A 26,175-nucleotide genomic window follows, 5' to 3' on the forward strand; every position below is an offset into this window, starting at 1 on the left:
CAGTACAATAAATGACTAATTAGTGCTGTTGATTTGTACAAATGGAGATACTGTACCGTGCTACATTGATGCCAAGAGCTGTGTTAGTCTCCTCTCCACCCCGTTGGTTGATACTGCGTGCTCTTTTCACCACTTCCTCAACAGATTTGTAGTCGCTGAGCTTGAATTCATGGACCACCTTCTCACCATACTGAACAACCCCAACCTGTCCAACGAAACATAATGATTTAAGTTTCAATTAACTATAGTAATGACTGATTATGAACTTATCACAGGCACAATAAACTACTTTTACATAAATTAAGGCCTTTATTTATTTATCCAACAAGGAAAATCTACAACACACCTGTATTTGACCTGGTCCAATATAGAACTTCTGAAGAATGTTGATGAGAAAAGCTTGCACTTCATACCAGGGATAGATGGAGTTTGAGCCATCCAGAACAATCACTATGTCCATATAGGTCTCACATCCTGAAAAACATTTAAAGATGAGACTTAATCATGAGAGCGCACATGGAAAAAAACAGATGTTCATAAATGAGGGATAAATCTCCTGCTGTGACTAATAACTGTCCATTAATGTTTGTCAAGCAGGAAAGATACTTTAAGACTTACTCTGAAAGGCAGGCGCAATCGTTCTGGAGAACTTGAAGCTCGCATTGACTCTGGAGCATATACCAGTGCTGTAGTAAGAGCTGCCACACTCATAAGACCATAGTGGCCCACAGGCCTGAAACATAAAATAAAGCATTTACACAAGTAACATTATTGACCTCAGCATCTAACAAAAAGTTTCATGCTCTCAGGGAACTTCCATAGGGAGAGCTGCAGTTTGACAACCGTGTAATCAAAAGACAATCTCGTGGGATTACCCTTTTTTCCATTTCGACCATTGCTATTTTATTAAATGTGTTTTTACTTGCTCAAAAAGTTATCCTGCAACAGTCTTTTACTGCACGTTATATCTCAAGAAGATTAATCCAATGAACTTATTCTCACCACAAAGCTGTTGTCTTTAGGGTTAGATGTGAGCGTCATGCCCAGCCTCATCTTGTCCTTTCGCTCTGATACGTTGGTCAGAGATATCCTTCCTTGATGGAAAATGAATCTCACTGAGAGGATCTTGGATGCACAGACTCATATATACATAAATACAAGCACTATCCTTCCGAGACCAAACAGTAGTTCCACCATCTGGGACTTTGGTTTGTTATTGCTGTCTGGGCAGCTAAAGCATCGTCTACATCCTCACATCTAAACGTTCACATGACAGAACTTCATGTGCCCACCTAACCAACACAGCACATGTGCAACCCGTATGAAGAAGCATGCGGTGAGATGTGTGGTATAACACACATGTGGAAATGTACATAAACAATGTAAAAAAAAAATAGTAAAATGTGGAATGATTGGTATGGTACCCACACTTCTGTCTCACACATGCCACCATGATGTTTACTGAGACACATGCTGAACAGCACGCAGACATAAAGACACCTTTACAATACATGCATACACATTTATCCAGATGTTGTGCATTCATTATTGTCACTGTCACTGTATGTAATATATCTTGGGATTTTCTCATAAAAATTGAGTGGTGTTTTGTGATACAATACCTAAGTTGAGCTTGGAGCAACCATTGCCATTGGTTCGTCTGCTTAGTGAACATTTATAAACATCCCCTGTCTGGTAAGGTCCATTCATTTCATACGGGGCACCCACTAATAACCTGCAAAAACCCAAAATCCAAAAGTTAGAAACGTTTAAAACGTCTATCAATATTAAAATGTGTTTTACAAAAGGTCTCAGTTGTTATTTATTGTCTGTAAACAGTTAACTAGTAATTCATGTCAATTTATCTTAGTTTTAACCAAAGGTTTTGACTAAAAAGCAAAAATGTAAACCCTGTGATTAAGGAAAAGTCAGGTGATTACCAAAGTTCAACGACAACGTAAGAATTTGTAGGTCAGGCTCATGATCCCCAGAGTTTCAAAACTGCTCCAAAATCCTAAGAAAACACACTGGTAATATTTACTAGGAAAGGCGTGTACTCTGATCCTCCCTTAAAACTGCGAAGGATTAACATGCGTGCATGATTTCAGTGGAAATCAAATGTGTCCTGTGGAATTGTAATAATACTGCTGTAGCATTTTGAATTTAATATCATTTATGAATTTGAAGCTGAACACATTCCTTCAAATCCTAAGACTGTATTCATCACTGCACAGACAATCACCATTAGGGCAGAACAATAACAACAGATAAGAACTGACAGTAAATCAGAAGAGAGGGCTTGTTTCTTTCTCAAATCGTAACAAATTAGTCTCTTGAGCACAGCATGAAAAGGCATAAAGACATACTTAACAAAATCTTTCAAATGATTCAGCTCAAATCAACTGGATTCATTTGCTTCTGCTATAAAAGCTAAAATGCTGTAATGTAAAACATAGTTCTTCATTTGAATTAGGAAACTGTATTTACTCCTATCGTCATTACCACATCCTATTTATAATATGCTGTTTAAACCTTTAATTTATAACAATAAAAATTCCTACATAAAGTACACTACTATATGAAGTACATAAAAGTATAAACACAGGTCAAGTCTATGAAATGTTCTAGGATATGGAAATTTTAACATTGTTAAATTGTGTTTTCCTTTTTTAATTTTCAGATAATTATCATTATGTGTTTTTTCTTTCTTCTCTTACCTGATCTGAGATGGTAGAGCACCATTACTGCCACAAACTTTTGTTATATATAGTATATAGAATAGAATAGAATAGTAAGTCTTTGTCTGGTATCTAATTCTCTGAGGTAATATGAGTGTTTGACTGTTAACATCAGTGACCCACACAAAACACATGGGCTGACCTAGAAGACTTTAAACCTTTATTTATGCAGGGACGTTAACTAAGCATGTTTAATCATCTCTAGCAGCACTAGACTTCACAGTCACACCCAGTAGCTGGCAGATACAACCACTATTCATCTCCTGCGAGTCATATCTTCAAAATACAACTGTACTGAGCATTCATGTGGAAATGATTTCACATTATTAAAATATGCAGAAGCACACATATCTTGTCAGATATATTGTGCAGCACATAATGCATAATTCTTACTGCCAGTGTGCCAATTTCTTATTCTCTTAATGTCCCCGTGTGGCAACCAAAGTATAGTTATGATGTGGTTGAAGAGAAAATATTATTATATTCACTTTGAATGCAGCATGTTAGCATACTAACATTTGCAAAAAAGTACTAAGTACTAAAGTAGAAAGACTGCTCACTGTCTGGAAGCACTTGATGGTGCCACTAGAAGAATAGTCAAGGAAGCATCAAAGTTATTTTAATTTATCCTGAGATGAAATGAATATGTGTACCAAGTATAATGGTGAATCATCCAATAGTTAGATAGAATATCTTTACCAAATTTCATGACAGTTAATCTTAGTCTTCACTAAAGATTTTGACAATAAAACAAAAATGTAAACCCTGTGGTCAAGGAAAGGTCAGGTGATTACCAAAGTTGATCAGGTTTCATCCTCTGGGAACCATCCATGTCCATACTTAACTGCTTGATTGGTACGAGATAGAGTGAGGACACAAGCCGGAACTGGTGAAAGCAAATGTTTATACATCCATTCACTTCCACACCCTTACTCTTTTCAGTCTCCATTAACACAGGCCAATAAATATCACAGATAATGTAGGATAGTTGTATATGAATGTTAACTATAGATGCTATGTGTCTAATGCTGAAGCATCAGGGTTTAGGGCCTTGCTGACGGATACAATTACAGGAGTTGTGGAAGAAGATTAGCTCTCTAAACTCTAAGGTATGATGCTCTCATTGGAAAGTGGAAAAAGATTTCAAGAGGGTTGTCTCAAAAATTCTAATTAGCGGAATTTAGTCATCATAGACCACCACAGGATTTGGATTTCCTCAAAGAGCAGTATTGAGTGCTGGACATTCTGTTCACATGACGTAGTCTTTGTGAAGTCAGTCCTGCACTTGACATCACAGTGGGTTTCCTGAGTGGGGTCAGTGAGGTCTCATAAACGTCACAGAAAGGTTTTAGAAGACTTGATGTGATAAAATTGTCTGGCATGTTTATTTCAGGAGTGATGGAGGGCATAAAGGCCTTAAAGGGAGCTATAATTATGTCAGAGATAAGAACTCTTTGTGTGAAACAAAAAGGGGGTTGAAACTGTTATATTCATTATTGAAGTCCATGAAAGTCCTTTAGGGTTTCATGCTATATCTTGTGATATGTGTCTGTTTATCACGTGATATCTTTGAATTAAGTGGCTCACTATTTCTACATCTCAACACTGTACTGGAGTCACAAGGTTCAATGTCCAATTGCCTAAGGTTTCAACAGCCCTCCCTCCCCTTATTTTCATATATAGTTCATACAGGCAACTCTGAAACACTGTAACAATAAAACAACAGATTATCTGCAGCTGTATTACTTGTTGCTTGCTGTATCCAAACCAAAATAGGTAAAACCTAAAATAGTAAATTCAAGAAATATCAACAACAATGGAGAAACTGTCCTTATAATGCTTTTTATGAACACAGAAAAAGCAGCTATAAACTCTGAAATGTAGTTTTACATTCAAAGTGTTCTGTAAAAGGCAGAGAATGGGTGAATGAGGAGTAAATTATAAAGCACTTGGGATAAAAGTGCTACATAAAGGCAATCATTTACCATTTACTGTCGCTTGTTTCTCTCAGCTTCCAATCAAATTTTATTACATGTTGGGGGACCAGCAGTGGGTGTCTCACTTCAGTGACTGAAAAAACACACTGTAAAGAACATGGTGCTAAAAGAGCATGGGGCCTAAAAGTGCCTTTAGATGAGTGGATGAGGAACACAGCTGTGGAAAATCAGAAGAATTGTGATCAGTATTGATTCCATGATTAAGCCAGTTGTAGTTAATTATATTCTATGGCACAACAAAAAACTGTACTGGGACCATTAAGAATCACTTTATTGGTTTTTAATGGGATTGATAGTGTTCATTAGTAATGTTAAATCCATAATTAAAGTATGGCATCTGAACTTGAAACGGTCTCCCCAGTATAATAGTTGTTTTTGCAGCTTTTTCTCTTTTTTTTAAAAATTTCACCTAAATTTGCCTGATTCCATTCCTGGAAAAGCTCCAATAAATACTGAAGGTCAACTAGGAATTTAAACAACTGTGCAGTCCAAGTGAAAATCACAGGGAAGGCAGCGGGCAAAAGAGCAACTCCCTGTTCAGTGGTGTCCCAAAGGAAAAACACTCGACACCACTTTACAGCAAAAGCATACCATGGCCAACCTCCTGCATGGACTTCTAGGTCAAAGTCTAACAATTAAACAACGACAGATCTTTAACTTAAGAATTTGTAGGTCAGCCTCATGTTCCCCAGAGTTTCAAAACTGGTAATCGAATCGCACTGGTAATATTTAGTAGGAAAGGCGTGAACCTCCCTTAAAACTGCGTAGGATTAACATGACATAACATGACATGCATGATTTCACTGGAAATCAAATGTGTCCTGAGGGATTGTAATAATACTGTTGTAGCATTTTGAATTCAATATCATTTATGAATTTGAAGCTGAACACATTCCTTAAAATCCTAAGACTGTATTCATCACTGCACAAACAATCACCATTAGGGCAGAACAATAACAACAGATAAGAACTGACAATGTAAGACAGAAGCAGTATTACCTTGTCCAAAAAATATCATCTTTCGTAACAAATTAGTCTTTTGAGCACAGCATGAAAAGGCATTTAGACATACTCAACAAAAACTATAAAATGATTCAGCTCAAATGTCAACTGGATCCATCTGCTTGTGCTATAAAAGCTAAAATGCTGTAATGTAAAACATAGTTCTTCATTTGAATTAGGAAACTGGATTTACTCCTCCTCATTACCACATCCTATTTATAATATGCTGTTTTAACCTTACGAAGTTTCCAATTTATAACAGGGAAATTGAACATTGTTTAATTGTGGGTTTTTACTCTTTTTTTGGGGGGGGGTATTTATCTTTATGTGCTTTTTCTGTCTTCTCCTACATGTTCTGACTAACTTAATACAGTTCATCACCAGACTGACTAGGGTCAACCACGAATTAATAAATAAAAGTGTATAGAAACTGAATACAATTCCATGACGACTTTTGTTGTTTGTTTGTTTTCAAGGTCAAGAATGAACATTCACATTGTTTTTTCAAGAGGCCATGCCATCTTTATTGGTGAATTACTTTTAGGGGAGCTGTATGTGTGATGCATGGTATATTCAGGGTGTATACACAGAAAATTTAGCACCAGTTATGATTTGACATTTAACAGCAGTAACTGAAGACAAGGGGAAATGTTGGTCAAACAGTCCATCACTACACATCAAAGAGCAACTCATATGGAAGTAAGCTTCATTGTTATTGCTCCTGAAGCCAACATTTAAAGTCTCACAGACTCTGGAAGTCATTTTCACCACAGTGGCTCCAGCAGTGCTCATATTTTCATAGCTATTAATATCAGGATTATGACTTCAGTTATTGCGATCCCTTGGCAAGAGGAGACACAGCAGCACAAGTTCAGGTCAGGATACAGCTACCTTGATGAAAAGGGACCATTGTTGCCTTTGACTTGGATACCTACTTTGAGACCTCCTGAATTTCACCAGAAGCTGTTCAAACAATCATGTTCCAGAGCTCATTAGGGTTAAACGCTAACCTCGGCGCATCATCGCTGCAGGAATGGTAATGACACTGAAAGAAATAACTTGACCCAAAATTAATGCGTGGACAGTTTCTACCATGGTTACCGGCAAATACAGGATTTTGAGGTTTGAGGAAGCGCCATCCCCAAGCCCAGGCTGTCATTAATGTGGTAATGTTTTTCATATTTGAAAGGAGGAGATGTATACGCTGTGAAACCACATCCCTGCTCCAAACATGAGTGTGCTACTCCAATGTCACGCTTGCTCATCACATTCCTTTTGTCTGCATTAACAGGATATGTGTACTTTTGTTAATGCTGCCTCATAAATCCAAAGGAATTGTAATGGTCACATAATCATTTTCCAAAGTAATTCATTTAGCGTGTCTGCTTCCCTTAAGAGCATTGACCAGACTGTGATGGGGTGAGTAGAGGATCTATGGGAAATTTGCAAGCACATACTAGTTGCTTTAATTCATTGTCCCACAAAGATCTTTTTCAGCTTGAACAATGAGCGATCTTCATTTCATTTCAAGATGTATTTTTAGCCACGCTAGCGGTGTGGCTCTAAGAAAGGCAATGTAAGTTGGTCAGTACACCACTTTCCCCAAGACTGAAATATCTCAACAACTATTAGATGGATTGGAGGAAATTTGTACAGACATGGACCTCAGATGATCTGTTTGGTGAGCCTCTGACCTTTTCTGTAATGCCTTTTCCTCTGAGCGGTCAGCAACACATATTTCCGCCGTATGATGCCATAATGCTAATGGAATTTTCTTTCTGTTATTCATGATTTTAGCAAATGTTATCATGCTAACACGTTAAACTAAACTAAACTAAGTAAACATGGTAAACATTACCAACTAATAATCAACATATTAACACCGTCCTTGCGAGCATGCTGACGTTACTGTTTAGCTCAAAGCACCATTGTGCCTGATAAAACCTCACAGACGTTTCTGTAGAGTCTTGTTTAGACTGTTATTTTGTTTTCAACATTTCTCAACCTTATAAAGGGTATCTGTCTTCTAACTTAAATGGTAGAAAATACTTTAAGCCGATAACAAACATTACAATCACATGACTGTGAGTGCTATGTCAAAACTAAATAGAGATCGATTTCTGTTTTCCTCCCTACCTCAGGAGGCATAAAAACACTTTTCAAACAAGCTAAATAAAGGGAACACTATAAGGCCAGTGGTGAAAGACTTCACAGACTCCCTGTAGTTCTTTGTGGTGTGCAAATTGTAACTGAGCTAAGGAGTAAAGGTCAGGTCTCCATTGAGGAGACCTGGTACAACTGTAGAAAAATAAACAGTGGAAATAGCAAGTGGGAGGCTTCTGTGGCGTATGGCTGGTCCGTGTATCCCATCAGGTTTAAAGACCCAAGCTCTTTGCCAATTGGAGGTGATGTGGCCTCTTCTCAGCTCCCCAAAGAGTGTCTGCTCTGGCAGAGTGTTTAAAGCACCATAATGCTCAGTAGACATGTGAGGAAATGACACATTCTTGACATGGTGACCTTTCCTAAACTTGGTAGCTACATCAGTAGTCATGGACAGAAACTGTCAACAGACCAGACAAAGAGTTTTTCAGATAAGTCTTCTTTTACACATACTGTTCTAATAGCTGAGATACATGAAAGCTCTTGTATAATAATGTGTCCAAGCACACGAGAATCAACAAACAGTACTTTCTTAATTTGGTGCTCAAAGAAATCCTTCTGAATTTAGCTGCATGCCTGTCTTACTTCAGGTTCAGGTCATAAAAAACTTTTCTTACAGAGTCACTTTCCAGCTGTGATCCTGTTCCTATCCAAACACAGAGCCGAGGGTTATGAGAAATCAGACGACTCTGGAAAAGTTGACAGCACTGCAGTCTAGCGCAGATGCTCACAGGCAACATCAGTAATTGTGACAATTTAAAATCTCCTGAAAGCTCAGCTGAGGTGAAACCACTGGAAGGGAAAGTAGAGGTTAGAAAGTTAAAAGGCATAAATAGTCAGGGACTGCGTAGACTGTCCACTGCAATTTATAGCATATCCTTTAAAATTGTTTTATAATTGACTAATTTAAATACAGTAAATATGCAGTCTCACAGACTCAGACAAACACACAAACACACAAAATCAGCAGAAATACCCTCCCGAAGGGCTAACACTTGGTGAGCACATGTTCTGCTGAGTTTCTGTCTGAAACTTCAAAGATGCATTTGCATCTGCTTGAAATAAAAAAAGAGCAAATTCCGTCCTAATCTGTAGAGATCATTGCCTCATCAACACATTCATCTTGGGGAAAATAAATACAAATCCCTCTAAGCTGACACACTAGAAAATGCAAGATGTGGAGTTGAAGTCATCATTGCTCGTATCCCAGACGAGACTCTACAAGAAAGCAGCATTGGTCTGCTCCCAGTGATGGAAAAATAACTAAATAAAGTACTTAAATGACTAGTGTGTGGCAGCTGCAAAATGTAAAAGGCCCTAAGGTTTATCCATTCCTGGCTACTTTAGGAATATGGCGGTTCAACACGGTGGACTCGTAGAGGATGACCCACTCGCTTTGTAGGCAATAACAGCTCATTCTAAGATAACGAAAACACTATTCTTATTTTCAGGTGATTATACATGAAAACATTTTTACGAATACTGTCTTCCAGTTTTGCCAATGGATTCTTCTAAATGTCACACACTTAACCTTTAAGTAACAAATCTGAATACTTATTCTACTGTCTGATAAAGGGTGGATGCTCACATCCTTTAGCCAAGCTACCACTGGTGATGTCTAAAACTATCCTGAGCAGCAATATCTTTAGTTCAGATGTGTGGACGTGGATGAAATAAATCAGGTCTTGTTGAAATTATAAACATTATTTTCAACCACAATAATACTGTGTCTTCACATCTCCCTCAGATCCTGCAGCATTCCTTAGTCCAGCTGAGAACTGTCAGACTATGCGTTGCACACAGACACTCCCACAGACAATACACACAAATATACAGACAGTCTTGCTTGAGTTTGTGCATGCAGCTGTGAGTTCACATACCCACACCCACGCATACTGCTGCTCTGACTAAACAGTCTTTTTAAAACTAAACTAAACTGGATGACTGACTTGTCTTGAACGCAGTCATAACCAAAGTGTAAAACAAGTGTGAGACTCAGCGCTGTGGGTCAAAGTGGGTTCAGCTAGATTCTCAAAAACCACAGTACTCAAACAATGCATTATAACATTCTTCTTCCACAACATTACTGCTCACAACTGTTTTAATGCTTATGAATGAAAGCACGTATCTCTTAACACCTACTAAAGATGACAAAATATCAATCCCAATTGCTCCATTTGGCTGGATGCTGTTTCCAATCTGTGCTGCACTATTCTATGTCTCTATGTCTCCAGTGACCTTTATTCCACACAAATCAGACCTTTTCCATTCTGGTAGACACGGTCGGATGACAGCTGCTCAATTTGCTCAGAGTAGGAAAGAGTTTGGATTTTACAGCGTAATCGACAGAGTTGCTGACATGTGTGTCCTGTGGCAAAGGAAGACTTCTGGGAGCTGGCAGCTTCCCTAGTTTGTCACTTCACTCTCCAAGTGTGTCACTGTCCCTTTGTGTCTTCTAAGAACACGTGTTTGCACTCTCCATCTCCTAACCTAAATCTTGTGCATGTGTATCTCAATACTTTCTGATTTTCCACCTTTAAACAACGGTTCATGAATTTAGACTTTTTTATTTGTGGGGACTATTTTTAGCTTTAGATTAATACACATTTGGTGTGTTAGTAAGTATTTATGACAACAGAAAACTGTGTTTGTTGAATTGACTCATTAACTATAGTGCTCATGTTCATTAAAATGAAGGAACATGTCACCCAGTGAAACAACGTGACTCACTGATGATTTGAATAGCTTTTGGACAACTGTGGAAGTATTTGGCTCTAATGAATCAGCCATATCAGGCTTTGGCTACACAGACATTGTTAATAGGATCAGTTCTTTGTTGGTTTTGGTCTTTTAATGGGATTTGTTGACAATAAAAAGAAAAATAAAGAAAATTGCCAATCACCCTTTAACCATTACAAGCCTAACCAATAGCCTGACCTGAACCTGTGCCTGATTCTAACCGTAATCCTAAAACAACCCTTGAAGAAGGGAGAAATTGCACTTCCCTAAAAATAACTCAGTCTCATGTTTTAAAACTAAAATTGGGCCTCACAAAGATATAAATACATGAGCATATCTATAAACACATACACACACAGGCTCTCAATAAACTTCAAGCTGTTTTGAGGTTACTAACAGACACTGCGATCTGAGATTTTATCAGCTAGCAAAATACAGTGAATTCAGTGCCAAGTGCAATATTCTAAAGCCTCTTTATGTGAATACAATATGCTCTCTCTTTTCACACACACACACACACACACACACACACACACACACACACACACACACACACACACACACACACACACACACACACAGGTCTTAAGGTCCAAACAAATTTGATGCCTACAGTATGAGCATCAATTGATGCGCCACAAATGAGGTGTGTCAATTATCATTTTCAGTGTGTGTCGGTCTTCAGGCTGCCCGAGGGTGATGGAAGGACAGAAAAAAGAGAAGAGAAGAGATGGTGAAGGACCTTCTGCAACAGTCATAAATGTGCACAAAAAAATGATGGGTCCAGTAGTATGTGAGATTAGGGGAGGACAGATACAAACATGGACACACGACCAAATGTGTGATCCCCTCCAGGCTTACTCCTGGTAGCGATAACAATCAGGGACAGTAAGCCCAGTATAATATTTACTCTATACACTGGTCCCATTATGTTTACAGAACAACACTTAGTGTAAAAATTTAAATTATACCACTGGGCTGTTCTTTGACCTGACATTAACTGATAAATTCTGAGTGGTGACCCCAATGACCCAGTTTTACCACAATGTTGTTGCAACAATAATAAGATTAGATACAATTAACAATTCTCTTGCAGTTATGCTATCACAACCAGAGTAGGTTTGTGCATAGAGGCAATGTGTTTACCGTAATATCTGCACTGGTTTCTGTTATGTTGTCACCTAATAAACTGAATTCATGAAGCACCAAGAAGCACTAATACCTAAAAAACAAAATAGGTCACCTGATTCTGGTGCCAAAACGATGCACAGCAGTTTACATTGTTAAGAGGAAGGATTTTACTACTCTGGAAAGTTAGCACGGAGGCAAAGTGTTGTGTTCCTTCCTGAAGGTCAGTATAAATACACAGTATGCTTTTCATTGGCTGATGCAGCACTCTACCAGATAATGCTGCATTGTGTTACTACGAAAACGGAGACAGGTTCGACTTTTTTGCCAAACACCGTCAACGCAAATTAATCCTACTCAAATTATTCATTTAAGTAGGACTAATTTAACTTTCATGGGGTAAAACATTGGTCAATTGTTGGAAGGAGACTGGTTAAACTATGGTCATGTGTCAATGTCCCATGCATTGTACACCGAACCATCCTCCCTATCAAACAAAGCTACTTATAGGGGACAGTCATTATTCACACAACTGCAAGAGGTCGCTCATCAGGAAACTGTAAACAAAGGACCACCGCAGATCATTTTTCTGGTGAAGCCAGTCTGGAATATATTGAACTCAGAGAGAGAAAAAAACACATATAATTAAAACATATATAAACAAAACTAATGATTTAGGTACACATAGACACACAGACAGAAGCACAGCTGGAACTCGGCATGGTGCTTGCACAGTGCTTGCAACCAGACATTTTGGGGATGCCAGAAACTAATTTTGGCCACCACACGGTGCCAGTTGGCCTAATAACAGTGTGCATCAGGAGTCAGTTTGTGCTATGAGGTAATATGATGAATGTGAGGCATCCAGCTCAGAACTACACTTTGTTTTGCAAGCATAAATTAATGGGAGGAAACTTTGCACACCGCAGGAGAGGTACAGTAGATCATCATCTTACTGGGGGAAAAATGTCTCTCTGCCAAGTCAGACAGTCTGTCAGCACTGTGTTTTACAGTCTAATGTACCTGACCTCTTAATCTTAGCCAGAGATCACTAAGGTAAATTCTGGCAGATTCACAGGACCTATAAATACATATCATATTAAAAGGTACTGATATTTGATTTCATAAAATATGGATGATAAAAGTGAAACTGCAATTCAAGAAGTTATTGTGATGTATGGAGCCATAATAATGTTAATACAGCAGTTTTTCAACTCACTGAAAAAGTGTTTTAGATACAAATGAAACTTTTTATGCCACATAACGGCTCCAGGGCTCCTGCCACTTGAAGCTGCGGTGATAGCTTGCAAAATAAGACTGAAATAAACTTTTTACTTCTTTGATCCATAATAAGTGGTGAGATTATTGCCCAATTATTCAACAACTGCTTGATCATCAAATTGCTGGAGTACTTTACAGGAGCATCAATAAAGTATAATATTTCACATAGCAGCAGTGTGTGAATTGTATCAGGCCCTTACCACTTTTCTCCTCCGGCAGCCACATGTTGCTGAACAGTGTATCCAAACTGAGCTTGTTTAGGGCCTTTGATGATCCTGTGTTTCTTTGTGTCGATATTGAAGCAGTTGTGGAATCCTTGAAAGAGAAAAGACAATTTTCATCAGCATTGGCTAAAGAGGTAAAAGTAGTGTCTCAGCAGTTATTTGGATGTTTGCAACATTTATGTTAACATTATTAGGACCTCAACATCTGGTATAAGTGAAACAAACAGCTGCAAACTCTTCTTTACTCATCCCTACCCTGTCTCGCGTCTCCAGTCTAAACACAGACTTCCCTCATAAGGAAACAAATATTAACTGTATAAGCACTGCAGAGCAGCTGAGCTGTCTGTCACATTTGACTGACAGACATTTGCAGACCCAGAGGAGTTTTGGTTAAGCAGCAACATGACCACCTACATGACCAATGTTTCCTTACGAACTCTCTGACAGGCACCAATATGGCATACCTCATCACAACATATAAGAAGCGTAAGTCAAAGACGTAAAATATGTTAGCTGAAGACTCTAAAGATTTCCTTCCATATAATAAATTGCAAAAAAAACTGCACTATGTAAGAACTTAATATCTAAGATTGGTTAAGAGTCTCAGCAAGGAGTTTTGTCTATATATTGCAGTTAATATATAGTGAAGTGTAACCTGACAAGTAGTAAGAATGCAAGAAGTAAAGGCTGCTGTGGGACCTGATCAAAGCAAATCGGTTTTCCCAATTGTGTACTTAAATTTCTCACATCTTTAGACAGCTTACCAGGTGGTAGAAAAGAGCAGTGAATGTCTGTTTTCAATTAAAATACCAGTCAGAGAAGGTATTTTTCAGATTTTGCATGTCACCAGGTTACCAATTATGTCTAATTAATGGCGACAGCAGCAGTTGGCTTTTAAATTTCCACTGAAAGAGGAGGACATGGAGGTGATGAAATTTTCCTTTTGGCAGACAAGAAGGGGAAAAAACGTAACCGTCTACCACTGACTTCCTCTAGATCCATCTCTCTCCGTTCATTTGTCTTCTAGTTAATCTCCTGCTGATCTCTGTTTCACCAGTTGCCAGACCTATGGTAAGTGTATCTGTTGATCGATGTTGCTGCATTGATGTTTCAGCTACTGTAAGGTCAAGGCTCATGTTGACCTTTGCACGAGAGCTTATACTGTCAATCCCCAAATATACCAACTTAGATTGGAAACTATTACATTTCCGAGCCAAAATATGCATGAAGAAAAGAAAGCGGGGGGTAAAGTCAAGCAAACTTTAATGCTAAATGAGACACAGAGGTCTGTTTTGTAGGAATTTAAGATTATTGCTTTAAAATAATGTGTTTTCTCACAGTTTAAGCTGCACAGCTGAGCTGAGAGCACAAAAGCCTTTGCTTTTAACCACCGCAAACTCCCCCACTCCTTACATCTCTGTGGCTCTTGTCCACACACAGTTGGGCTCATTCAATCCCTCGCCCTCACGCTAAATGACCCCACTCACAGCTCACTCCCCATCTGCGAGGCTCTAGGGTCACGTCAAGTTAAGTGAGGCTTTTTCCCTGCAAGGGTAAATTCATTTAAATGTAAACAACAAGGTGAAGGAATGTTCAACAAAGTTGGAAAACATGTAAAATTCGAATGAACCCACAATAAATGGCAGCTGAGGTCAAATTCAAGACAGCTGTACAGAGGGTTCTCTTGTAATGATTTGAATAAGATGTACTTTAACTTTACTTTAAAGCTCATTTGTTTCTAATTGCAATTATTAAACTGACTCATGAATTACATAAAATAGCCTATATATTAAAAAAGAGAATCTTATGATATATACCCTTAATATGATTGGTGTTGACCTGATATTGGTTCTATGTCATTCAGTAACCCTATTAATTGTGTATAGCATCTGTTTTCACTTTCCCCAATGATACTCATCTGCATGGCCAAAATAAATCAAAAAGCCTAAGTTGCCCACATTACATAACACTGTCTGGTTGATGTCAAGGACTGAATGTCCCAAAACTTAGCAGACGTAACAATATGTGCCAGTCTGCCATTAGGAAAACTACAGTTGAGTCTTTTAAACACACCTCGCAGGAGCTGCTTGCTTTTCTTGGCTATCCATTCAAAACAATAACTATAAAGGTTTGCCACTGTCAGCTAGATGGAGACAAAACTTTGGTTTTCTAAAAAATGAAAGCAACATTTTGATAGAGGAAGTTGTACAAACATGAACAAAATACAAAATTCATTTTCCACTTTTGTAACCGACCCTAAGAAAGATTTTGCTTTAAATGGCCCCATAAGGTGCCAGTATATTTCATAAGAACTGCTTGTCAGGTTGTCCAATAGCTTTGGAACCCCCCCTCTCTCACATGGGTACTCAGTCCATACTTTCCACCCAATCCTACAGCACTGCAACAATCCAATACTCATACCCACTTTAAAACACTATGAATGTGTAACATTATCTCCATATTTAAACAATTATTGCCTCTTCTCTTCACCCTCTCTGTGACAGGTGAATTTGCATCTAATCCTAATCTTTACACTGACTAAAATTCACTTTGTGTGTGGTCAGAACACAGTTAAGAGTTAATAAAAGAAAACAGAGAGTGCAATGGTGTTTTGTTATCTAACAGATTTGCACAGTTCTGAAAGGCTGAAATGACTGAATCGCTCAATCTCTTTACCCTCTTTGGGTAAGTAATGGGGTTATATTATGACATAACAATACTGGTTAAATCATGTTTTACTGCATTAGTAGCTTAAATAAAATTAAAATAACTCCTATCAGTATTTCAATGTGTTAAAAATATCACGAAACCTTTATTCAAGTTTAAAATAAAATACAGTACTGAAGTTATACAGGGTACAGCTGCAACTCAACTCAGCTTTTGGTTACATGGTAGACAAGATGTATTTGTTTGGGTGTGCAGTTGTTTGCACTTTAAAATACAGATAGGTTACATTTTAAGCAGCTGTTTTCCTTGAAGCAAAATGGTCCCTCAACAGAAACTGGAAGTTGCCTGCATTCCTTAGATACGGAATATTTAGGAGTGTTAATAGGTTGTCTAAGCAAATACCAAACCAAATATCTTCCCCCACTGTTTGCAGCAAGTCTTTGTAAACCTAGGAATAATATTGGCCCTGTTTACATCTGGCATTAACATGTGTCTTGGGTGATCCAATCACAAGAGAGCAGATCTGAGTAGTTCACACCTGACATTAGAATTTGTCTCCACATGCATCTCGAATGGCCCTTAGATGAATTGATTTTACTTCCCTGCTCTATATGCAAATGAACGCACGTATTTTCTGTTTGTAACAACCAAATACGTTACGTTCAAATCAGCAGGAATCAGCCTTCAGGACATCGGTTGAGTAGGTGGTCCACACATTCGCATACACACTGCTAAAAGAATGTTACCATACCAAGCCCAAAACAACTAAATGTGTCTACAAGATTGGATCTCAATGTGTCTTGGATGCATTCACATGATTGGATCACCCGAGACCCATGTTAATGCCAGGCATACACATTGATGACAGTGTCAAAACCATCACCACCACAATTTTACCACAGGACATTATGTGAGTGGAGTGACAGCCACAGACTGAATAAGTCACTCATTTTTCACATCTGTCAAGTGATCAGGAGTATGTCACACCTTGATTGGCACAACCATAGAGCACTTTCTTCTTTCTCATCAAAGCCTCTATTAAAATAAATGGTCATCTCTGCCATGCAGACTCTTCATGTAAATATTGACATATTCTCCACATTGCTCATTTCCTGTAGAATGAATGGTTCACATGTTCAGCTGGTGTTTGATCCTACACCAAACATCCTCCTAAGGTTTCTGTTTATCTAGAAACATAAAAGGTGACTGAAAATAGATTGTTGGGAACAGAAAGGTGTATGAAAAATAAATACAAATCAGTCGGTAACTCTTGACAGTATGGTGCAGCATAAATCATTTTGCAAATGAAGGGCAGTAGACTGTATCATTTTGAAATATCTCCATCATTGTTCAACTGGAGCACATAAACGTTAATAGTTCTGGTAGTTGATTTAAAGCTGTGATAACTTTTAAGAAGTGAAAATACATTTCCCAAGATCCAATCACAAATGAGTTGAAGCCTGACCAAGAAATGATTGAGCGCTAAGACAGGGACAGGGAAAAGTGTCAGGGTGAAAGCATGAGAATGGAGATAATCCAGTTTCCATTTCAAGCTACTAATGTGGCAGAGCAATTTAATATTCCCAGTAATATCAGCAGCTTCTAACACAAGGTTGGAGTCTTGCTGGGTTTCCTGTGTACCGGCTTTCATGCCCAGATAAATAAACCTCAGGCCGGTGGCTGCCGGTGCGACCCACATCAGTCCACTGCTACCTTTGGCCCAACACCAAGCTGCAGGAGCTCCACCACAGACCCACTGACACAGAGCATTGCGTTGTGTTGGCTTGGAGACATCCTCATATCAGACATGGGTGATGCACTACTGCTGTAAGTTGATAAACTATAATATGGTTTACAGTTTCTGAAACCAATCAGTTCTGGTATGTGAGTGTATAGACACTGCGCTATCACTGCATCTGACCGGTGTTATGTGCCCTAAAGCATTTTAACAAATATGACAGTCTCGATATAAAATAAATCTCAAAAGCAACAGAATGTAATATTTTTCCATTGAGCCATTCTGGGCTTCCATTACAATGGTTTTCTCTGGAAAGATACTTCACAGTTGACAATATGCTTTTAAACATTTTGGCACCTTATATCACTATTACCCCACGCCAACAAAAATACTCTGGGAGGCATGGGGTATCTAAAACCAGATGTTTCCAATACACAACAGCCAACTGGGCACTACTTAACAAGCTGTTAACCCTCTGAGCCAACAAAAGGCTCACCAGGGATTCAAACCAAGCTTCTGGGGCAGCACAATTCAATTGTGTACCAACAGCTATCATACACAACTACAAGAAAGACTTACTAACAAAGAGTTAGTAAGCAGTAGATTTTTTTATTAGACATATTACATGATTTGGACTTCAGAAGTAAAACTTTAATTGTTTTTCGCAAGTGAAATATTAACTGTAACACCAAATCTGCAACAGCCTATAAATATGGATGGAGTATGTGTTGTAAAACAAAACTACTCTTGATTAATGAGAAGTTACTTTCATTAATAACAGTAATTCAAACAATACATTGTTTTAATAATTAATTTTGATGAGACACTCTATTGCTACCAACATAATAATCTCACTGAATGCCATGACTCACTTTTGAAAATAGTATCTGGACACAGCAAGATCCAAACGGCAGTCGACAAAGGATGAAGTAATGGGGGAATCCCTGATTAGGATCCTCACCAAACTGTAATCAGCTGGTTCTTGGACCAATTATAAAATCAATCAATCATGGTAGAAAGAAAGAAAACAATGGTGATGTGTGAGTACAACCAGATTTGTTGGCAGAGGGACAGTAATTATCTGGGATTGCTGCAGGTCTAGGGAGGGTATTCAAACTTGGAAAAATTGGTAATTATAAATTGAATAATTACACCGATATTGATTATTTTATTTAATGACCATGGAATTTACTTATTTTATACAAAATGTGTCCATTCAAAGGATCCAATAACGCACTTCACACAAACCTTGGGCTAACTGTTTTAACACACTAATCAAAATGTCTTTACATAAATCAATGTGTAAAGTAAAGGAGGTCACAGAAATCAAATATTATCATCCAATTCTAACGTGCTGTTTTATGCAAAAAGGTTTGGTTCAGTCTCACTGCTCTCATCAACCACAGTCTTAGCAGAAGCAAACAGTCTTCTTAAATAAAAATACTGTCCTCCCAGGACAAAAAACAGCTTTATTTCAGTAAATGCCCCAAAACAACTTAGATTTATGTACAAATGACAAAGCCCTCTAGCGGCCATGAGTCTTGTTCATTGATGGCAAAGAAAGATGTTGGATGACATTATTAAAGAGCCTTATAGAGCCTATTATAAGTCTGCATAGTCATAGTCTGCATTCCTGTATTCTTGGTTTCTTGTAACTATGACCATCCATGGAACCAATTTCTGTTACCTCAACAAAGCACTTATTTTAACCTAAATCATGATCCTTCCCTAACCCTGACCAAGTCATTTCTGTATTTAAAGCCAACCAAACCCTAACCATAGTTACATCATGAGACTCATTATATTTCAATAGTGATTTGTAATGATTTTGAAAAGCACAGACAACTGACACTCGATAGGGGTTAGGGTTCGGATCAGAAAAAACGTACATGTGTCATTCTAGAGGGCAGTAAACAATTAGGTATTTAGTCATTTAGAAGACCTGCCACCTTACAATCTCTGCTAAACCCACTGTAAACTACCCAACCAGCACCAAACAGCAGAGTATCAACTAGATGATGAAGAGTATCGAGAAGCTAAAGAGCCGGACGTTTTTACCAGGAGTTGGAGGAAACCTACACAGAGTTGTAAGGAGAGTGAATATTGTACTTACATTCATCAGGGGCAGAATAATTACGTCAAATTGAATACTAAATGTGTAATGCGATATTGTGAGTATCTGCTTGTTCTGGAGTTCTTCTGGCCTATAGTGGATAAAAATTGTAAGTGCAGCTTCAACTACGATTAAATCAGGCAATAATAAGGTAACTCTAAGGTAGGGGACAGTAAAGCAGATAGTTGTACTTTGGCACGATATGTTCTGCTTCATGCCAAGTTCAAATATTAGTTAACTCAGTGGTGAAACAACTCAGCATGGGCTATACAAAAAGGTAATAAGTGGATGATGATGCAAACCTAGCCTCCTAAATTTCTTTTCGGAAGTGGCCATGACATAATTGCTACCAGGCACTTTGAGGTTTACCCATTAAGAAAATAATGGACTTGGTCTGTATTTCATTATTATCAGAACACCTCACAGAGTATTACTGTTCACTTAATCCAGTCAGAATTTGGCAAATTGTTTTTGTCTTAATGGAACATGCTGTTTGTGTTTTGGAGGTCCTCCAGTAATAGCTAACTTTTTTGTAAGCGTGTCAGTAATTGATTAGCTTTGTCATTGTAATTTCCAGTACACTCTTTACCTTCTACATCAATATGGGGGACATAGGGAGAACTCTTCATGACAGTTGCATGGAATGGCTACATTGAATGTCTATAAAAAAGGAGGAAATTCTAAGTTCACACAAGAAATTAACTTGATTTGACATATCCTCCTGTCTCCTATGACGACATGTGCCTTGAGATGTCCTCATCTTATGAATGTATCCCAGAAGGACAACATTCCATCAGATAACATACATTTAGGTTTGATTTAGAAGTGTACTTCTATGCAAAATGGTCATTTCTTGAGGCAAACAGCGTTCGTTTCCATCTCACATCGGCTTCTCATCCAATGCTATGTAAAATGGCCCCACTCAAAGGTTATCTGGATGGGTTCATTGGGCAAAAAGTCCCAGGATTCCACAAACAGCGGACTAAAATGCAGCCTCCTTCTCATGTGCCTGCCAAAACATCCCACACCACAGCCAGCATCAAGTCTTTCTCCGCAGACTCCAGCTACAAGGTCAGTGTCTCCCTCACTGTGGCATCAGTCCAAAACTTGTTTCCAACAAATTCCCAGATCAAACCAAATATTTACAATACAGATCTCCTCTCCTCCACTCCCTAGTTTTGTATTATTTACCAAATGTCTAAATCAAAGATGAATGATTTTCTTCTTCTTAAACAATTCCTTTAGTATTAACCTCAGGGTGATGCAGCATAACAGTAAATGAGTGAATAGTGCTTCATTGTTGAAAAAATGGAAAAACATAATGTCCATGTACAGCCATGGTGACAACATACACAGTATTCTATGGAAATGTTGGCCAGCAGAGTGTGTTTAAACAATGTGGTTACAGTTCACAGTATACTGAGCGCAAAACCATATAGAGATCTCTACTGTGGCAATGCATCAGTTCCAAAGGTTTTACAGTATATTTAAAGAATACAGTAGGTTCAATTAGCTTTACTTGTACTTATAGCAATTCATTTATGTGACTCATGTTATCTTATGTGGCTTTGGAAAAAATAACATATATATGCTTTTTTTTAATCTTTTATTCACTGTCTGTCTGTCTCTTTCTTTCATCCTGTCTAGAGGTGCTACTGCTAAAGTGATTTCACTGGTAATTGACCACAGTTCTGGCTGAGCACCAACAACTCTCCCTTCGCTGGAAACTGGACTGTGAAAAGATAGCATGGACTTTAATTTGAAGGAACATGCCTGCTTCCAATGAAATACAGAGCGCCTCTGTGGAAGCTGAGAGGGGACAACATATCCTTCAGTAAACCCAATCTGAGCTCTGCGTCCTGTCACTTACCATGATACTGGGTCAAGATGTCAGTTTATGATGTAATTCACACAAGCAGCCATTCATTCAATAGATATTCAGATATTACTGTTCAATCAAGTACATAATATCTGCGCATGTTTGGATTTTCAGTGAAGTTAGAAATTAAATCTTAAAATACTATCAAAAATGTACCTAATGCAGTTTTTTAAAAACCTTTAAAAACAGCAGTCTCAAAGTTTCCAGTTGATGTTGGAACACGTCAAAGTATAACCAACAATTAGAGTGCCATTATTATACTGCAAAGTTACATCAAGAAAGAAAGAAGGTCAGATTTATACATCAGAATTACACAAGTATGTAAGGATGCATATAGCATACCCACACACCCACACACACTTAAACAATAACACACATGCATAAACACCTTTTACTCACCTAACTGCTGGCTGCAGATCCAGAGCAGGAGGAAGCAGAAGTACTCCATATGTTTGCCGGTGCAAGCGTGCATGTGTTTGTGTGTGATGACTGATGTGAGTGTGTATGTGGTGTGCTGAGGCAAAGAGACCCAGTGGCAGGCACAGTTAAAGATCCTACTCTGATTGACTCTAAGTCTAAGTTAAAGCGCTGCATATATCTTGGGGAAGTAGGAGGGGACTGTGGAAGAAGAAGAAGGAGGTCCACTCTTCTCCGTCTCTCACACACTCATTCAACTCAGTTTGACTGTGACCGAAGAGTATCCACATACTCTCAAATGGCTCATCTGTAGGCACAGTTCTTTTAGTGGACACTTCTGTGGTGGATATTTATGGTGACACGCATTTTAAGGGAATATGTTTTTGAGCTGTTTTTGTGTAAATGAACTGATCTTTTCACTAAAATATATATAAAAAAAACATGTTGTTAATGTGAAACAGATTACATAAAAATTGGTGAGCCAAGTTGTAAACTTTTAGTTGTTCACATGCACTGAAATACAAACGCGTCTGATATTAACTTAACAGCTTGGAAGACAGCAGAGTGTCTCCTAATAGAAAATTAAATTAAGTAATAAACCAAAAACTGAAAGGCATATACAAATATATTTCAACAAACAAATCTAAAGAAATATACCGTAGACTACTCACACCACCAAACTGTTTCTCATTACACACCTAAAACATCTTCTGTCAGACTCAAGCTATGCACCACAAATGCTATCATCATGGCACAACCACAAACTAACCAGTGTATTAACAGTGGAACGCAAATGTTGGGTTTGTATGTTACCTCATACCCTTGCAGTTGAACCATCCAGTCCTAACTACTCAACGTATAATGATCCCACTTACGTAATAATACATAGTTTGTGTACATTAGCTCTCCTGAAATCAATTTGTGGTCACCTAGATCTCCAACTTACTACTTAACCACTGTATGTCACATAAATGCACATCTTTTCTTTATATAAGCCTCACTTTCACTTTGGTTTGGAAAATGATTTTTACATTGGCAATGGCTGAGACTATGTTTGAATAAAAATACATCAACACCTGCATAATAACTTATACAGGAGCTATGCACAGAAATATTTGGATGATACTTTAACATATGAAGCAGTTTTCTAATGTATGTAAAATATTTTTTTACAAAGCCCTGACTTTTTTATGCTCATTTAATTCATTCAATTATTTTGTGTGTGTTGTACCCATATTAATACTATAGGAAGAGTGCTATTATTAGTAGCTGGACTTGAATTCATAATGTGGACAGATTGTTTGTAGCAACTGTTAAGCGTCAATTATATCAACTTCAAAGGTGATAATATGTTGATTGTTGTGTTCACAACTTTTTCCGCCGCCCCCAAGTGGCCAAAAAAGTAGTTATTGCAAGTTATTGTAAGATGCTTTATGAATAAAATACAATTAAACTAAATTTCTATTTGGATTTTGGATATGCTGGATATGCTGTTGGTATAAGGTAGATTATATTTTGATGTTGTTTCCATTGGAGGATGAGCTCCATAATCAGTTGGCAACATAATGCCCAAGCATAGCCATCATTATTCTGATCTTTATGCTGGTGGAGTTTGGGAAAATGGTGGTTGTTGTTGGCATCAGCATCAGTAACTTGAAGCAGTGTTTATTATGACCATAACATACCGCCCCCGTGAGTAGTGCATGTGCATTGTGGAAGCTGTTGTTTTTCATTTAATGGCCCATATTAACAGGCTTCAGAGCAGCCACACAGAGCGGAAAGTAGAGTAGAGTAAATAAAGAAGAGATTTTACCTAGTTTTTCCGTGCATGCGTTTGTCAGCAAAAATAGGCAGTGGAAATAATCATATCCTCATTATATCAGCAACATATACACCTTTCATTAGTTTCAGTGTCTACATCTGTAGATTCTGTCACAGACATAAAAAAATATAAATATGTCAAACTGTTAGAATGATAGGATACTAAAAGTTAATCACAAAATATATTGTAGAAGCCAAGAGGTGAGCCTTGTTAGGGAGTAAGAGTAAGTAACCTTCAAAAATAGGTGTCCTGTACATCTATCCATGAGTACCTGAGCAGACAGGCGTTCAAACAGCCCATGTGAGACTGTGAAGTGCCTGTGAAACTCATCATGGAGGTAATCTGTCACATATGCAGATCTGATATCCATGCTATTAACAGCTGTCTATCTGAAAATCTGTCAAATTCACAAATATACATCTATACGCTAACACACTTCCTCTTAGTTTGCAATCACAATCCCCTTTTCTTTTCAACACAGAGCAACCACAGATCACACAAATCAAGCCAGTGTTTGTGCTTAAACGACTTACAACCAAGCCTTCAAAAACAAGAAAGAACCAAGACTTGCTTTCATTAAAAGTGCTTAAAAGCTCATTGGGTTTTTTCCTCCTTCATCACTTCTCCTCAGTAGAGTGTTGGCCCCCTTGTTTCTTTCAAGGCAGGAAATTAAGCCCTGAGCCTACTGCTGCCTGAAAATGTTCACTTAGTACTGCACATGTAAATATCAATGGGCAGGCTTCTTGAATTGAGTTACTGTATTAGGTGAGTGGAAGTAATTGATACTCCACGTTTGGATATAGTACAAATGTCTGCATTTGACGTTAGGACTTTTCCTCTGTCTTAAGCTATAAAAACATCAACATGATACTGGCATTATGTTGTGCTTCCTGCTGACATGATATACTTTTAAAGCAAAAGCAAATCTACAGGGTATACCACTTTACATCATGATCATACAGTAATTTCCTCAGGCTGACTACAAAGTATACAACAAGGAAATGTTTTAAAAGGCAGCATTCCTTTCCCATTGAACTTTATCGGAATAAAACATTCCCGAATTGAAGAGGAAATCAAGAAGTTATAGGGGTTTGGCAGTCATTATAACATAAATGGTTCTCCATAAACATGAAAAGTTTCATAACTAGAATCGTTTCACCCAGTATTGTGGCTACAAACTCATAGCTCAAGAATCTCCCACTGTCAGCTCATAAGACAAATGATGTATCGGAGAGGAACCTACAATTAAGATTAAGGTCTGGTGCTCTGAATGAAGGCAGTGTGCCAGTCCAGTTAAGGAGTTTGACTCTTTTTGTCAATGTTTCAAGACCAGTTGGGGGTGGTGGGAGATTCTCCTCAATGCTTTGCTGCTGACCTAAATTACCATGTAGATATTTAGCTCACTGTCAGTAAGTAGGGACTGAGGTTGGGGGGACCAGATCTAAACAGAGTGTGAAAAATTGGGCTTTGCAATCCTGTTCTTTTTTTCTCCTCCAGACCATAAAAGCCCTACAGTTTCCCACTGTGATATGCAGCCTGAAATCGATACTGAACAGGAGCCACACTTACCTCACCTTTTCAGGGCCCTCTCTAACACCATACCACAACTGCAAGCAATTACCTCAATCACCCCAGGATTATCTGTTTAAGGGCGATATATGGCTGTCTCCTCAGGCTAGGACGGGAGCTTTGGCCAGACACAGGACAAGTCTACTGGGATCAGACACAGAGAAGCAAATAGCCAACCCCCATCAGAGTTCAGGTTAGGTGCGTGCCTCATGGGGGGACCCAGCATCTATTCCCCATCATAATGTTGTCAAGTTTGAGCCCTCCAAACCTGGTCTCTGGGGCTTTCATTCAACTGCTTGTGAACAGCTTCTTTCTGAGGTATCATTACTTAAGCATTAGCTCTCAATAGAGTAAGCAACAAAGTATGTAAGTATTAAATGATGCAGGTTTTTGAAGGGCCATGCCAATTCTTAAAGCTAAGCTATATTTAAATCTGACTGTTTTCACAAAGGTTTTCCAATTGGATTCAGTGTTCTTGCTGTTGTATTCATGACTAAGTGGAAAATCCTCTGAGGTTGTATTTAGACAGTTATGGACACAAAATTCTTCACTGAAACACAAGTTCTTTATATTTTTCAAGAAGCTCTTTAAAGATGAAGCATGAATTGATTTGTGGACACTGGGGAGCAGGAAAAACATCAAACCAAGCTGACAAATACGCAATTCTCCCCAGTGGTTCACTGTTTAACGAAACTGCAATG

General features: G+C 38.2%; 1 protein-coding gene across 2 annotated transcripts in view; it reads right to left on the reverse strand.

Annotated features, from left to right (window-relative positions):
* The window catches only part of itga11a (integrin, alpha 11a), a 47,218-nt gene extending 24,967 nt beyond the window's left edge, over positions 1–22,251 (reverse strand). For both annotated transcript variants that reach the window (XM_051378362.1, XM_051378361.1), the window contains exons 1-7: positions 22,066–22,251; positions 13,246–13,360; positions 1,623–1,735; positions 1,003–1,094; positions 619–733; positions 347–474; positions 57–205 (exon numbers count right to left, since the gene is read on the reverse strand). In XM_051378362.1, the coding sequence (XP_051234322.1) occupies positions 57–205; positions 347–474; positions 619–733; positions 1,003–1,094; positions 1,623–1,735; positions 13,246–13,360; positions 22,066–22,138 (785 nt within the window). In that variant the 5' untranslated portion in view covers positions 22,139–22,251. The remainder of the gene's footprint in view (positions 1–56; positions 206–346; positions 475–618; positions 734–1,002; positions 1,095–1,622; positions 1,736–13,245; positions 13,361–22,065) is intronic.
* Positions 22,252–26,175: the final 3,924 nt, after the last annotated feature.

The sequence above is a fragment of the Dicentrarchus labrax genome, unplaced genomic scaffold (assembly GCF_905237075.1).
Source record: "Dicentrarchus labrax unplaced genomic scaffold, dlabrax2021, whole genome shotgun sequence".
NCBI lineage: Eukaryota > Metazoa > Chordata > Actinopteri > Moronidae > Dicentrarchus > Dicentrarchus labrax.